We start from the raw sequence: 17510 nt of genomic DNA on the forward strand, positions 1-17510 counted from the left end.
TCTCTTTTTTGTTTCTTTGGTTTCCATTTTATTTTAATATTTCTTGTTCGCCTCAAAGATGACGAAGAGACTGAATCTACGGAAACATCTATCCTGAAAAGTCAGCTGGTCAACGAAGTGCCTGTGTTAGCGAGTCCAGACTTGCTTTCTGAAGTTTCTGAAATGAAACAAGATTTGATCAAAATGTCGGCCATCTTGACAACTGACACATCCCTCAAGCAAAGTACAATTAAAGTGAAGGACATCGGCAAAGGAGCAGAAGAAGAGCCAGGGGAGCCATATGAAATTGTCGAAAAGGTGAAAGAGGACTTGGAAAAAGTAAACAAAATTCTGAGAAGTGGCACATACAGTGGAGGAGAACCAAGTCTTGAGCGAGTGCAACCTGGCCAAAAAAATGCAAGGGCAGAAGACGACGATGATGAAGAAGAGTGGGTTATTGTAAGTGATGACGAAGTAGAAGAGGCAAAAAAGAAGACACTCTTAGAATCTCCTGAACTTCCATGTATTGAAATTAGGATAGATAGAGGGCAGCAGGACAAAGTGGTAAATAAAGATATGACAGGAATTGTAGATTACCTCACCCAGGATCTTAGAGCCTATTTGCCTCTTCATGATGTTCCTCAGCCAACATTGCCAGAAGAAGATATTGTGCATGAAACATTTGAAGCTGTTGTTGTTCGAAGGGGTTCTGATAAGAGGACGTTGAACTCTGACCTTGCCGAAAGTCAAACTGCTGAGGAAAAGAAAAAGCCATCTTTTGAAATTAAAAAGCCAATAAGAAGAAAACTAAAGGAAAGGGAATTGCAAAAGGAGAAAGAATTACAGGGTACAGATGGGCAATTAGGACTTAGTAAGTTTAGTTCAGAGGAGTCTTTGGATGAAGAACCAGGGTTAAGTCCTGCACCAACATTAAAAGTTAAGGACGTATCACCAGTAATAGAAGAGACTCCCATTGGCTCAATTAAAGATAAGGTTAAAGCACTCCAGAAGCGCGTAGAAGAAGAACAGAAAGAACGTACAAAAGTACCCAGCAAAGTCCTGCCAAGGGATGGTCCTGTGGAGGACTCTGTTAAACTGTTAGAGAAACCACAGCAGACATCTGGGCAAACATCTGGGCCACCTGTTTCACCCTCTGCCAAAACAGAGAAGCTAGAGGAGACTATGTCAGTGCGTGAGCTCATGAGGGCCTTCCAGTCAGGGCAGGACCCCTCTAAGGAGAAGTCTGGGCTCTTTGAGTACAAAGCTGGAAAAGCAAAGGTAGAAAAGCAGCCCTCAGAAGAAGCAACACCAACTGCACAGCCACATTTCACCATAGACTCACAAGTCTCAGTCACAGAGCACGCTCACACAGAAACAAAGATAGAAACGCATGCCTCAGAAGAAGGCCCACTAACTACACAGCCAGATGTCTCTGACACCTCAGTCAGAGATCACACTCACACAGAAGCAAAGGTAGAAAAGCATCCCTCAGAAGAAGCCACACCAAAGACAAAGCCGCATTTCACTGCAGCTGCGTCAGTCTCAGCCACGGAGCATGCTCGCGCAGTAACAGAAGAAGAAAAGTATCCCTCAGAAGAAGCCACACCAAACACACATCCACATGTCACTGACCCCTCAGCCAGAGAGCATGCTCACACAGAAGCAAAGGTAGAAAGGCAGCCCTCAGAAGAAGCCACTCCAACTACACCGCCACATTTCACTGTCGCTTTGCCAGCCTCAGTCACAGAGCATGCTCTCTCAGAAACAGAAGAAGAAATGTATCCCTCAGAAGAAGCCACACCAAACACACATCCACATGCCACTGACCCCTCAGCCAGAGAGCATGCTCACACAGAAGCAAAGGTAGAAAGGCAGCCCTCAGAAGAAGCCACTCCAACTACACCGCCACATTTCACTGTCGCTTTGCCAGCCTCAGTCACAGAGCATGCTCTCTCAGAAACAGAAGAAGAAAAGTATCCCTCAGAAGAAGCCACACCAAACACACATCCACATGTCACTGACCCCTCAGCCAGAGAGCATGCTCACACAGAAGCAAAGGTAGAAAGGCAGCCCTCAGAAGAAGCCACTCCAACTACACCGCCACATTTCACTGTCGCTTTGCCAGCCTCAGTCACAGAGCATGCTCTCTCAGAAGCAGAGGTTGAAAGGAAACCTTCAGAAGAAGCCACACCAGCGGCACAGCTTCATGTCACTGCAGCCTCGCGAGTCTCTATCACAGAGCATGATCACACAGAGGAAAAGGTAGAAAAGCAGCCCTCACAAGACGCCACGCCAACTACACAGCTGCACGCCACTGAAACGTCGTTCATAGATCATTCTCACACAGGAGCATTCCCCACTAAGATAGGGGATCAAGATCAGGTTTTAACAGGGAGAAACATAGGACATAGATACAGTCAGGGCTTTGAAGAAGGTGGCCATTGTGAGGCAGACAAGGTTTACAGTAAGAGCAAATCTGCACCACATGATTATGAAATGTTGAAAACAGACCAAATAGAAATTATTTGTTCCCTGTCATCTCCTGTGGATGATGCACAGGAAACCAGACATGGCTACAGAACAACAGACTTGTTTTACCCAGTATTTGATGAGGAAAGCACACAGGATAGCACACTCTTGAAAGGAAAGGCAAGGGATCTTTACAAAGACTCAGACCTGCAGATCAGCCCCGACAGAAAAACCTCCACTGACTTTTCTGACGTTATTAAAGAAGAGCTCGAGGACAATGACAAGTACCAACTATTCAAAAAGCTCGCCGAAAGCCACGAGGGACAATTCCACGTAGAGCAAATTCTGACCAGTCCTTTTAACATCACCTTCCCATCAGAGAATGGGAATGATGGGTTCCTGCCCGCTCTGCCCTTGCAAAGCGGCACGTTGGATGATAGCTCAGAAAGCATGAAACATGAAGGGGCTGCAGATTCCCCGAGTGGTAGCCTGATGGATGGCACACCGCAGATCAGTTCAGAGGAGAGCTATAAGCATGAGGGTTTGGCATCACCAGGAACAAGTCCTGAAAGTCTTTCTTCCTCACCAAAGAAACTTGACGAAGATGACGAACACTCTGCGCCAGAATCAAAACATTTGGAAGAGCCGGGTGCAGTAGGGGAACTGTCACCCACGGAGGGAGAAAGGGCACTCAAGAAGAAAGAAAGACCAGAGGGCAAGGATTTAGATGATGTCCTGGCTAATGTGGGCCTTTCTGCACCAGAAGGGGGTGCACATTTTACAAGCGCAGGACTTTTAGTGCAAGCCGAGGACCATGATATTAGGCCACTTGCAACAGACATGTACGCAGTTCCAGTTGAAACTTTGTCTGATATTGATAAGCATGTCACAGATATGACAAGCCCGAAAAGTCCTAAACAAGTAATCGATATTATTAGCCAGTCGGCATGGGAAACAACAGAAAATAGTTCTTGCATAGAGACTGATTCGGAAAAACAGTCAGAATATAGAGAAGAACAGGATATTGATAAACATACCACAGACATGCCAAGCCCGAAAAGCCCTAAATATGAGAACGATATTATTAGTGAGTCAGTATGGGAAACACCAGCTATTAGTTCTGGCAACGACAGTGATTTCAAAACACACTCAGAATTTGCAGAAAGGCATGACACAACTCTGGTAGATCACACTATGCACACAACAGTTAGAAGTCCTGAAGGTTTGGAGCTGACCCTTACCTGTCATGAGACTGAAAGCTCAAGCCCAGTCGCAGATGAATCCTTTGCCATGAGCCACAGAGACTCCTTGGATGGAAGTCCTCTAGTAGAAGATAACTCATCACATAAAACTCCTGATTCCATTGAGCCAAGCCCAACGAAAGAGTCTCCCTGCCGTGATTCTCTTGAAAACAGTCCCGTTGATCCAAAGATGAAGAGTGGAATACATATGGGACACTATTCATCTCAAGTCATCTCTAGCAGAACAGACATTTCCACAGACTTTGCCTCTGTCCGAACGAGACTTCTCAGGGATGCTGATGGCAGTGCTGAGGATGATAGCTTAGAGCAGACGTCCCTTATGGAAAGTTCAGGAAAAAGCCCACTTTCCCCAGACACCCCTAGTTCTGAGGAGATCAGCTATGAAATCACGCCAAAAACACCAGAACTCCAAGCTCTGTCTGCCGTTCCAACGCAACCCGCTATTCCTGAAGCCGTGGATGAACCAGAGGATGAGTCGGAACTGGAACCGACGAGGAGAGTCACACCTGAGGAGGAAATGTTTAAAATGGTAACAAAAGTTAAAATGTTTGATGAGCTTGAATTGGAGGCCAAACAAAAAAGGGAGTATCGAAAGGAGGCAAAGCACGAAGATGCTCTTTTCGACCCAGAAACCAGCAATATGCAGTGTGACGACACAGTTGAGGAGCAAGACATGAAGCTTGTGCAAGATGAAGATTTACAAATAGTTGTTGTCTCGGTCGAAAGAAGAAAGAGTTCTTCCACCTCCTCAGAAAGTGAGCCCGAGTTGTCACAGCTGAAAAGAAAAACTGGACCTGGGGTCTTGTTGGAGACCACAATCCGGGTTCAGCCACCGTCTCCACGCCCCCAAAGCATAAGTTCAGGTTCAAGCCCTGAAGATGCTTCACATGAGCCCATTGCACCTGAGCAAGAGCCGTTCAAAGTGGAGGAGAAAGATGGCAACCCTTGCGAGCCAGAGACGGAAAGCCATCCTGGCCAAAGAATAAGCGAAACTAGTGATACTACATCCCCAGCATGGTCAGACGAACTTCACACTGATGCAGGCCTTGTGGGTGAACACAGTGCATCCAAGTTTCACTACACAGATGAGAGTGAAGCAGTCATCGGGCGGTTTCCTCATGCTGATGCTGTGGTCATTGAGGAATGTATGGATGTTCATGGAGATCCACTGGCACTGCTCCATCAAGGTGATTCTGAAACAGACGATGATGACGCAGAAACAGAAGATATCACTGTCAGGGAAGCTAGAATTCCAAAGGATGACACATCCAATGAATATTATACCAATCAGTGCCTTGCATCTTCTGTCAATGATTTTGATGATACATTGGGAGAAATGCAAAAATATATGCATTCTGTTTCTTCGCCTGTGGAAGATAATTCCATGGACATGGACCAGACATCGATAGCTTCCACTGAATCTATTTTCAGTGACTATTCTGCAGCAGAGTATCCCTCCTATGCAAGTGAAAGGGAAGGGTTCCCTTTGATTGTTAACTGCACAGACTCTGACTATGTTAGTGAAGAGCCACAGGTAACCAGCCCATATGAAAATGTTCCTATCGGTCACTTTTTCTCAAGTCCAGACATTCACTCTGGAATTGATCATAGACATGCAGAAAGCCTGCCTCCTGTGCCTTCCAGCATCATGGAAACATTTGATGCAGATGGGGTTTCTGAAAGTACTCACATGGAAGCATTCTCCTGGGAATCGGACATGGAAGACAATCAGATTCCAGGTTTCCTGGAAATCGAGTCAGAGAAGGATGATGTCACGGGGCAATCACCTTTAGATTTAGACAGAGCATCATTGCCTTTAACACCCGATGCCACCGCAACGGATCAATTCACTCTTTCAGGTGATGTAACTTCAGAGCAGCCCAGCACAGTGTTAATCACAAAATCTGAGGGCGACTCCGACACGTGGAGTGCCATACGGGAAGATGATGCAGCCTTTGAAGCCCGAGTAAAAGAAGAAGAGCAAATGCTATTCGGGTTGATGGTGGACAAACAATCAAAGGGCGCAACACCTGACACCACCCCTGTGCGGACACCGACAGAAGATGGCACCCCAACAAGTGAGCAAAACCCTTTTCTCTTTCAGGAAGGTAAACTTTTTGAAATGACCAGAAGTGGGGCAATCGATATGACCAAAAGGACCTATGCAGAAGAAAGATTCCACTTTTTCCAACTAGGGCAGGAGTGCAGAGATGGGATCATACCGGAGGATATTAAAGAGGAGGCCATGGAGGAAGAGCTACAAAGGAATGAGGGCTCGCTTGAAACGATTACATCTTCAGATTCAGACGAACCAATAGCCACTGCCTTAACAGACCAGACAGAGGAGGACACAACCTTAAACGATAGTCAGGAAAGTATCAAAACTGAACCAAAGTCTAGAATTCCTATCAAAATGGGCATTTCAGCATCTTCAAAATCACCAAAGAAAGACTCCTGTACTTTGGAAATGCTTGAGGCCCCTCCCTCCCCCACAACAGAAACAAATGATTCCTTTGGTAGCACTCGTGTGTCTTTCCCTGATAGTCCTGTACAGTCCACAACCGATGTTCAGTTAAGTTTTTCCACTGTTACCAGGTCCATCTATTCTGAGCAGGATGACAATTCACCCGATTCTTCCCCAGAAGAGCAAAAGTCTGTGATTGAAATACCAACCGCTGTCATGGAGAACGAACCTTCTGTTGAGATCAAATCCAAAATTCCTGTACGGGCTGGTCCTGTGTTACCAGCAGTACTGCAACCAGCATGTCCTGCAGAAGAACAACCAAGTCCACCATTAGGTAGTCTTCATGAGTTTGAGGAGGAAAAGCCAAAGTCCAAAATCCCTGTAAAAACTGGTTGTCAAAGAGGTGATCACCAGTCCATATCCTCAGAAACAGTCACCATGCCTGAGTGTGCTTTAGTGCCAGAGCTAGCGGGCAAACCATCTTCCAATCAGGAGAGCCGTAGCAAGTCTGAATCTGATGCAAGTTCATCCCTTGACTCTAAGGCTAGGCGGTCCACAAAAGCTAGAAGCTACACTGAGGCAGACACAGACACGAGGGAGGGATCAGGTCAGGCACTGCACAAGCCAGAGAAAGACGAGGCAACAAAACCAAAGGTGTTTCCTTCTAAACTGCCAGTGAAAGCGAAAACCGTTGCTTCTAGCCAGAGGACCTCCAGTCCCACAAAAGACAGCAAAGAGCAGTTCTTCGAACTTTACAAAAACTCCATTGACTTCTTTGAAGAGATAAGCGATGAGGCATCAAAGTTAGTCGATAGGATCACACAGGCTGAAAAGGAGCAAGAAGTGGTGTCTGACGATGAAAGCAGCACCCTAGATGTTTCCGTGATTGAGAATGTGCCATCCTTTGAGACACAGCAGTCTGTTCCTGAAGACATCTTTGACACAAGGCCTATTTGGGACGAGTCCATTGAGACCCAAATTGAGCGCATCCCAGATGAGCCTGTTCATGATCATGTTGAAGGTATTTGCCATCTGCAGGGATAACCTGTGCTACGCATGTCATAGAGTTTGTCATTTCTGTGATTTGTGTCTCATTTTTGTTACGCTTTCTGTGATCGTAGTCGTGTTCGTGCAAGCTGTGCTCGTATGTTTCTTGTGCCATGTCTCTATCGGGTGTCTGAAAACAATCTCAAGATTGCATATTGTGAATGCTTATTTTAAGCATTAGCAATAGTAACATTTAAAGTGAATTATTTTCAGCCGGATGTTAAGATCATGCAAGGTTTGAGTTTAAATCGTCCTATTGAACGAGCCAATCTTTTCAGGGCTTCACCAGGAACTGCTTTGAGCCCTGCTCCCCCGGGGCTTTCCTCATCCCTCCTCTCTTGTTCTTGACTTCTGAGTGAATTTAATAAGAGTGGGGTCATACGTGAGAAGCTTCCCAACATCTTAAGATGTCAGAAGTCAGCAGACCATAGCACAGTGCTAATATTAAGCCATTCTAACAATTTTGTTTTTCCAGTCTCTGCTTGGAAATCAGGAGGAGTCGATGCAGAAATCACTTGTGTATTTAGTGAAGACCGAAGCTCAAACCTAACATGTCTTGATGGTCCCGTAATGAATATTGTTTTTCTCCCATTGCCTGTTGTGGTGGTGATGTCTTGCCTTGACCATTTAGGCATGATATTGGCATCATATTATCTCACAGATGCGGTTTCTAATGTCTCATATAGAAACCATTGTTTTGGCAGTGGGGAACCGCTATTCCCAGTTGCTGCCCTTCTCGACAGCTTGTTCCATAGAGCACGTAGAAGAGGCATACTCTGACGTAAAATTGCAAATTTTGAAATATTTTTTCAGGTGTGACTTAAGGCTGTTCCCATGCCTCCATTAAAAGCTTTCCATCCAAATCTTGTACCTGGTTGGTTTCAGCAGAAATCAAACCCAACAGCAGCTGCCAACAGTTTGTACAAAACGGGCACACTGTTTCTCGAAGTATTTATCATGGATGACAGTCAGGTGTCCGCAAACATGGAGTCAAAAGAAATTAACTTGTCCACTTGCACACTGTGCATTTTGCATCGCAAAGCTTGCTGAAGGAGGTGTGGGAACAGTACGCACACATCCTCTACACCCATTTTCATCCTGATTTTTTGTTCTAGAAAACGGAAAGGCAGACCACCAATTACAAGCCTTAAGCAAAGTTGATTTATTTCCCGCTGGTCAGCTGGCCTGGTTTGGGTTGCAGCTGCTTTGCAGACTTTCCATTGTGTGTTATAGAGAACCTGTGACTCTTGTCTTTTGACCTTCTTCAGATCCGCATGAAGACCAAGAGAGGACAGAGGAGAGGCTTGCGCATATTGCTGATCACTTGGGCTTCAGCTGGACAGGTAGTCTATACTTCTTTTTCCCCCCAATTCAATTGTATTAAAGATTCTTTTTTACAGCAGAAAAGGTGCATCATGTTACATCACAGAGTCATGTGCCACTGTTCTGATTGGCCCCGAGCTGGCCATCAAGCATCTTGGTAATCACCACCCCTGGTTATGAGAACTCCTCTGGTTGTATTTCCATTGATAATGGGGTAAGGTCACTAAGATGATCGGCACCCAGCTGCCTATCAAATGGAAAGAGACTGACTTCCCTAAATTAACCTTGAAAGCCTCCAACTCGCCATATTTTTCAATGACTGATATAGCCTCCGGAATCGGCACCTGTGGGTTTACACAAGTGCAGCAGGATATCATCCATGTGCCGACCCAATTTATTTTCTCTATCTCTGACTTAATTCATCTGGATCCGCCCCAACACCCGTATATAATCTGCCTGCAGCTCAAGGGACAGGGCAAATGAAGCAGAGACAGGGGGCACCCCGGCCTGGATCCCCTCTGCAACCGAAAGGAGTCTGACCCGCTTCTGTTCACCACATCCCTGGCCTTGGGTTCTGGGTACAGTGCCCTAATCCCCCTTCAAAACCTTCCTCCAAAACTAAATTTCCCCAACACTTCATTGAGGAAGCCCCAATTTACCCTATGAAAGGCTTTCTCGGCATCCAGCATGAGCCCGGCTATTTCCATCAAATTCAGTGTTTTCCTCAGGGCATCCGCTCCCTGCTGACCCAGGATAAACCCTGCCTGGTCAGAGTTTACCAATTCTGGCAGTACTCTGTCAACCCTTGTTGACAGAGTCCTCGCAAAGATCTTCTAATCAACATTCAGCAGCAGAATCGGTCTATACGATCTACATTTAGTACGGCCCCTTCCCTCCTTACGCATGAGCGAGGTCAGGGCTTCATGGAATGAAGACGGGAGCTGGTCCTTATCGTGGATGTGGTTGAACAATGTAGTCAGATGTGGCAATAGGCGCATCAAATACTGATTGTAAAACCCAGTGGTGAGCCCATCTTCTCCCGGGGCCCTACCCAATGGCATGTGCTGCATAGCCATTGCCACTAGCTCCCACACTATGGGAGACTTCAATCTGCCTACCTTTCCTCCTGACAGTATCAGAAAGTCGACTTTCTCTAGATACCTCAGGACCGCTCTATCTATTTGTTCACCTTATTTTTCATACAGTTCCCAATTAAAAAAAAGCCGGAAAGCTGCTTACAACCCTCTCTGGCTCGTCATGCATTACCGCATCTTGGCACTGGATTTTATCCACCCACCTTTCAGCTCCTTGCACACTCAACCTTACAGCAAGGAGGGAGTCTGCATTATCCCCTTTTCGTAAAATATTTGTTTGAGGGATATCAATTTATGTACAGTCTCCCTCATCCCCAGGGCCTTCAGGTCCAGTCCCTTGGACATCAACACTGCTAAAATATCCTCCTTCCCCAGGGGCTCACTCTGTAGCTGCCTCTCAAGTTCCCTTATCTCCTTATGTAGCCCATTCTTGATTATCCCTCTTTCTCTTTTCTTCTGCGCTCCTTCCCTTATTAGAAGGCCCCTCCACGGTCCCTTACCTGTGTCCTACACTGCACCGACACCTAGCACCACTGTGTCATTCACTTTGAAATACTACTCAATCTCTTTTCCCAACTCCTCAGTGAAAACGCTGTCCCGCCACAAAAATGTGTTGCACACCCATCTAGACCCCCGCTTTGGTATCCCCCCATGAGGATGCCTATTAGCACCATATTCTAGTCAGACCACCCCACCGGCTGTATCCCATAGGCTGGGAACCTGTTTACCACTCTTTTATCCAGTAACAGATAATCCATTTTAGTTTAGGTATTATGGGGTATGGAAAATAAGGTGAATCCTCTTATATGGGGGTACACATGCCTACACATATCTTTCAAGCCTCATGATTCGAAATACTACAGAGTCCCTGGGCCACCGACCTGGAATACTGGCTCCTGTCCCTCCCTATTGCCAATCGATTCTATTCCAGATCCGCCCACATGTTGAAATCACCCCCTAAAATCATCAGATCGGCAGTAATCCCCAGAGCCGAATCTAGTGCTTTTTTTGCAAAATAGCGCCTTTCCAGTGTTTTGACAATAAAAAGAAACCACTGCTACTTTCATTGCTCCCCAAATACCTTGAACCACTGACAGCATTCCCTCTGTTGCCCTGGTAACCTCCTGTAGGTAATCTATACTTCTAACTGCATGGAACCATTACATCCTGAATGCTGTATTTATTTAGTTATTTTATCTGTAAAGCACCCAGCAAGACCCGCAGGCATGATATTGCTGAGGCAACACAAAAACAGACAAAAGGATCATACATAGAAGACCTGAGGGAATAGAGGCGGAATCCAAATGAACAGGGGTCATCCTATCAAGTGAGTGAAAGAGGGCAGCTTTAAGTTCCTGTTTGAATATCGCAAAACTGGAACAAGCTCCTAAATTTGGGGTCAAGGAATTCCAACATCTGGGGGCAGAGTGGGGAAATGACCCTTGCGTAACTATAGAAAGTTTAGATTTAGGGATGTGTAGTAGGTGAGAATTATTGTATCGTCGAACTCTCCGATCCGGCAGCCAGGACAGTCTACTAGCCAGGTAGCTGGGACCCTTGTCATAAAGGCACTTGTGAGTGATGCAGAGCATTCGAAAGGTAACTCTACTATCAACCAGCAACGAGTGCAGAGCCCTCCTTGCAGATGAAACATGATCGGATCTACACAGGCCCACAACAACTTGTACAGCGTTGTTCGGAATCACCTTTAGGCAAACCATTTTGCATTTGCCAATTCTCCATTAGACTTGCGCAATAATGGAGACGTGCCCCAATAATAGCCCTGGTGATGGTAGCACTGCCTTATGATCTGAAACAACTGGTGTCCATTGCCAAGCTTCTGAAGCTGGCGAGCGGTGCCTGCAATCATAAGCTCTGTCTTTAAGTTGTTAAGTTCAAGACCATTTTCCACCATCCAAGACTCAATCAGATTAAAGATGATGTTATCAGTGATGGAGTCTTTTCCGTGATCACCTGAGAGGGTGATGAGACACTGTGTGTCATCAGCATAGTTTGCAAAACCACCCCCTTAGCATCCAACAGTGTAGGTGAAACACACGATCCCTGTGTTACTCCACGTGAGATCAGGCATTCCTCTGCCATTAGGCGAGATGACCTCTACATTCTGTAGGGGTAGACGTTTGGAATGCACATTATCCAAACAGCCATTTGAGTTGGCCAAGTCAACTTTAATGGTACCACTTACATGCATGGTATTGAGGAGATTGATGGTGTCATTGGATATAGTAGAATGCATTGGAGTGGGCTGATGACATGCCTAACCTCGCATCTAGAAGCTGCACATGGTTGCAGAGCCATGCACAGATATTTCTGTACGATGTCTCACCTTTTCTTAAAGGGATGGTCTAGTAAAAAATTTTATTTAAAAAATAGATATTCAAGCTCAAAATTCGCAAAAGCAAGCACATGGGCGCATCCATTTTGTGAAATGAAGGCCCTCCTGTGCTGGCTTTTGCTTTTGCGGCACTAATGAAGGAAAAGCCAGCCAGCTGTAGTAAACAAAAGCTACCGCTGGGTGGCTTTCCCTTCATTAGTGCTGTAGGCGGAGGACAGGGACCGGAGACCAGAGCAGGAAAGCTGCAGCTGGAGGAGCCCGGAAAACTTAGAAATAAAACCGCAGCTTTAAAAACGTTGTATTTATGTTTGCGGTCGCTTTTGATGCGACCGCAAACATAAATACAATGTTATTGTGTTGGAAAACGCTGCAGTTTTTCTTTCCAAGTTTCTCAGGCTCCTCCGGCTCGGAGGAGCCTGAGAAACTCGGAAAGAAAAACCGCAGTGTTTTCCAACACAACCGCGTTGTTTCTGCCTGAATCTGCTTTCCCATTTGGGGTTCTCGGGAGCCCGAGAGCCTCAAATGGGAAAGCAGATTCAGGCAGAAACAACGCGGCATTGCGGAAAACAACTGCGTTGTTTCTGCCTGAATCTGCTTTCCCATAGAGAATGCTAGTATTTTTTTTTTATGTTGCCTATCTATTTTTTAAATAAAAAATTTTACTAGACCATCCCTTTAACTCCCTGTGCGGTCGTTACCGCACAATCAGGCATAATGTTACCTTGCAAATAGGCTACGAAAAACAAAGACACAACCGAAATACCTGCATAGCACAGCGTTCTGTGGCTGCCCTTCCACGAACCGGAATGCTTACCGGCGGCAACCAGCTTCTTCCAATGCGCCAGTGCTAACGTGCCGCTGACATCTTGAAGAATGGCACGGGCGCTGGGAAATGTAGTTCGCTGGAACTACAAAGTAAGATTCACAGTTTAGCTAATGGGCAATACCGAGCGAGCTGAAGGCTGGCAATCAGCCGAGGAGCAAAGCAAAGCCAAATTGCAAAATTCACAAGATTTTTATAACGTTCAGGTCAAATTTCAGAAAATCATAATAATGAAAATAAAATTCGTACAGTCAAGCAATTCAAACGATCAGCCACACAAAACATATTGGTGCATAAACAATGGGTGCAATGTAAGAGAAATCCAAAATGCTGAAGTAAACTAACACACTGCAAGAGGCAAGCATTTCTCTGAGCAAAGTACTTCCAGAAGCCGAGGTCACAGTAGCAGACTGGAAATGGGGTTTGGGCTAATGAGAGGGGAGAGCTCACCAGCCGCAGAGTACCCATATATAATATCTCTGCAGAAAATGTTTTAGAAGAAGCTCGGTACAGAATTGCTAAAAACAACATTGAAGGAACTTAAGAATTCTTGAGACAGGCGCCTTTGTCCATCTTCCTCAGCCCATTCTTTAATGTAAGAGGGCATTTTCTTGTTCGAGAGATAGGCAGTCCTGTGTGCAGGTCTTGGTGATACCCAACTCTTTGATCATGATATAAATGAACCCTGACCCTTACCTGGAACGTTTTCTCCAAGGTCAAGCACTTCACTATGGGTGGGTCTTCTGATGTCAATTTAGCTGTTGCGCTCAATCCCCATTTAAAAAAAAAAATATATATGCTCAGAAATACAGGATTAAACTTAACTTAGTTTCCTCCAAAACTAATATGCTGTGAGGAGAGGGGAGGATAGTAGACACGGATTCATGCGCATTCACAATACTTTGCCCATGTCCCCTCATCTCCACACTAAAGTTGTCCGCAATCCTGGCTCCACCCAATTGGCGCTGCTCAGTTCGTTGGTGCTAAAGCAATCCAATGAGTGGAAAGCTGCTCAGCAATGCCACTCTCTCCATCCCTGCTTGCACACTGCTGCTCAGCAATGCCACTCTCGTCATCCCTGCTTGCACGCTGCTGCTCAGCAATGCCACTCTCGCCATCCCTGCTTGCACACTGCTGCTCAGCAATGCCACTCTCGCCATCCCTGCTTGCACACTGTTGCTCAGCAATGCTACTCTCGCCATCCCTGCTTGCACACTGCTGCTCAGCAATGCCACTCTCTCCATCCCTGCTTGCACACTGCTGCTCAGCAATGCCACTCTCTCCATCCCTGCTTGCACACTGCTGCTCAGCAATGCCACTCTCTCCATCCCTGCTTGCACACTGCTGCTCAGCAATGCCACTCTCGCCATCCCTGCTTGCACACTGCAAGCATTGCAAGGCAACTGAAAGATGCTCTGAATCGAACCGGGACCACTTTGTATAATCCAGGAAACTACTCACATTGGCACGTTACTTGGACATGCTCCATGCGTGCATAGTTCAGTACAGGACAGTCAACCCTTTATTTAGACATGTGCTCCCCGCTCATCAATACCACCGCCCCTGCAATACAAAGTTCAGGTTCAGAGCTCCTTCATGCTTTTTGAAGACTGCTGCCTCACCCAATGCCTGTTGTGCTGCCTCACCAGTTGCCTGTTGTGCTGCCTCACCAGTTGCCTGTCGTGCTGCCTGCAGCTTGTGGTAACCAAAAACAAAGCGGGCACCACGTGTCCGACACAGCTGCCGGTGCCTAATTTGTTTTTGTTTATCTCAAGCTGCATGCAGCTCCTCCGGTAAAAGTAGTGGATAATCTTGCCTCATCAATAATGGGGCGTGGTATTGACAAACAGTGGCCATGCCTAAAGGGGCCACTGTGAGTAGCATCCCGGGTTTTACACGCCCCTCCCCCATTGCACGGAGCAATTTCCAGTGCTCCTGTGGTTCCTGTGAGAGTGTGCTTTGAATGAGTGCTTGCTGATGGAGCAGCACAGATATAAACAGAGATCAGGAGCTACGCCCACAGCATGCTCTTCAGAGGTCCTTTCCCACTCCTCCCACCTGGCAAACGGTCCTCCCATTCTCTGTGCCCTGGGATGTGTCCTATGGCAACAGACAAAACGGATGGCTTCGCCAATGCCTATTTGTTGTTCTGCCTTTCTCTTGTGGATTTTTATGGTCCATCAGAGTTGATCCTAGCTCATGTGTGACATGCTGTCACAGGTCTGTCTTGCTTTGACCCAGCCTGATCATTTCCTTTGTTGGAGTCTCTTTTTAGGTTTGCATATGGGCTTTGTGTTGAGCTATTATTTGGGTTTGGGGTGTTTAGTTCTGTGGAACCCCATGCTATTGCATGTGGTCCCTAGGGGCAGCTGGTATGTGGTCTGCCTTCTTGTTCTCCCTCTCTTCGCTAGACCACTCCAGGTCACATTGTACCGATTACCCTTGCATATGTGGTCTTGGTGGAAGTGTGGTGCCCACACAGGGTATTGCCCTGATGACAACAAATGGGTGGGAGATGCCTTGCATGCGCCCAGGTCATGACATCATCATTGCCCGGACAGAATCTTCACTCATTGCCCATTTCTAACATATGTTGCGGTTGGGGGTCCTCTGGTGGTCCTTCCCCTTCCAGATTATGCTGGTCATTTAAAGTAGAAGACAACTTGTTTCATAATAACTTGTTTAAATATACCACTTGGTACCACTATTTCTTAGCACTGTAAGTACATCTATTATTATTACCCATCTTTTTGCTACTCAGGTCATTGAATGAGTTTAAAGATGAATAGCTGAGACATTTGCATTGGGAATCAAGCATGTGTCTGCCTTCTGTGCCTACATCAGTGGACTCTTACTCACGTCAAATTAACTATCTGAAGCTGCTGGGATTCAGGTGGCTTAGCACATTTCGCCTGGTTTTACCCAGGAAGACAACCTCCTCATTTTCCTGATCTTTTTAAACAACCTGAATCCCTTAATATGAAATCTTCCGCTGAAGACAACCCTATGTTGCGAAGCCACAAAGCAGAGACAAGGCACAGTGGAGAGCGACCTGGGACTTCACGGGAAACCCACATGCTCAATGACACAGACAACAGATACATGGAGGATATCGTAGATCCCCCATACACTCCCAGCTTTGTGCCTCGACCGAGCCACATTCTCTGCAAAAATATCAGGTACATTGGGACACCCCAACTCAGTTCTCCTGCATACCAGCATAAAAGACATGTAAAAATAGGGACCTTGGGTATTGAAATCCATAAACAACAACAATCTGCGATCATGGACAATAAGATTAATACAGAATGGTGGAGAGAGAGGTGGCCAGCGAGCACCCTCCGTGTGTCAAACCACAGGCACGATCGCTCTCTTGGCCAAGGGTTTAAGACGTGACAGGGCTGTCTGATTCCAAGATGATGTAATCCCAGATAAAGACGTGACCCGTGCAGCCACAGGGCGACAATAAATCACACAAATATTATTATGTAGTACTGATTAGTTGCTATTTGGTATACCCATGCAGGAAGAGGGCTCACAGGCCATCAATCAATTACAATGGCCACTGCCAATGCACTGAGTGCCTCAGTAAGGCACTGCTTGTCCCAATTCCTTAATAAACCAGCATATGAATTGGGAAATAACAGAGCCAGGGCGAGGGAGTTTCAAGAGAGGTCAACATGGACTAGGTGCAGGAAGTCAGCCAGAGAGGAAGGGGAAAATATCCTGAAAAGGACAGAGTTGGCGAAGGGCCAGACCAAAAAGGAGGAGGAAGGACCAACTCTAGGGAAGGACAGTGAAGAAAGGAGAAGAGTTGAGAACGAAGTACGTTGCCACATAGATGGAGAGAAAGGAAGGAGGAGGCCATCAGAGGAAGGAAAAAGTTACAAACATTAGAGGGACAGCATGAAAAGAGGAAGTGCGCTGAAACCAGTATTGGCCAAGCCTATAGTACCAAATCCTGATAGTCGTGCTGAGAGTCAAGCAAGACCAGTAGGGTCTGAGCTTAACGAAAGGCAAAGTACAATTTCTAGAGAGGTCAAGAGTCGTGTTCATCTGGACACAGAAATTGGCATGGCCAAAAGCCTAGACAATGAGCAAGAGTTTCCTGTGAGCCATATTCTGGTGGAGCCAGTAAATTCACCAAAGAGAATCAGTGTGAGGAATCTGAGCCAAGTGAGCTCATGAGGAACTCACCAGGCAGATGCCATAACTTCTTCGCTCATAACTGCCCCTGGCTGGAAGACATGATAAGATAGAATGACCAACTCCCAGGAGAGCCAATGTTCAATACCGGCATCCATAGAAGTGCTCTGGATCCTGGGGATCCCAAAGGAACTTCGAGTGACTCTATAAGATTCCTTGATGACATCCCCCATTAAATATAAACTGTTATAGGTTAGGGAACATTGAATGAAGAACATGGTCTTCCTTGCAGGAGGGCTTACACAATCCTTTTCCTTTGCTTGTGTTTCTCTTTGACCTCCTGCACTGTTGTCTTTGACTATCCATCCTGTGCTGTAGACCTTTTTCACACCCCATTGTTTTTTTCTAATAAACCTACAATGTATCTCATGCAATAGTGCAGAGCCCTCTGTTTATCCCTTGGTTTGTGACACACACTAGGCCGTCTCAATGAGCCACAGTTAGTCAGATAATCTATTACCAGCTTTTGATCGATCAATTTCTGTGC

At 46.1% G+C, this 17510-nt stretch overlaps 1 protein-coding gene across 40 annotated transcripts in view; it reads left to right on the plus strand.

The window, feature by feature from the left end:
- Nucleotides 1-17510, plus strand: part of ANK2 (ankyrin 2) — a 1645279-nt gene that overhangs the window by 1485455 nt on the left and 142314 nt on the right. For 25 of the 40 annotated variants that reach the window (XM_069630993.1, XM_069630997.1, XM_069630984.1 and 22 more), the window contains 2 exons: nt 59-7195; nt 8490-8564. In XM_069630993.1, coding sequence (XP_069487094.1) covers nt 59-7195; nt 8490-8564 — 7212 coding nt within the window. The remainder of the gene's footprint in view (nt 1-58; nt 7196-8489; nt 8565-17510) is intronic. The other 15 variants (XM_069631003.1, XM_069631005.1, XM_069631004.1 and 12 more) reach the window with 1 other exon arrangement.

Source organism: Ambystoma mexicanum, chromosome 6q (assembly GCF_040938575.1).
Source record: "Ambystoma mexicanum isolate Mex_15411 chromosome 6q, UKY_AmexF1_1, whole genome shotgun sequence".
NCBI lineage: Eukaryota > Metazoa > Chordata > Amphibia > Caudata > Ambystomatidae > Ambystoma > Ambystoma mexicanum.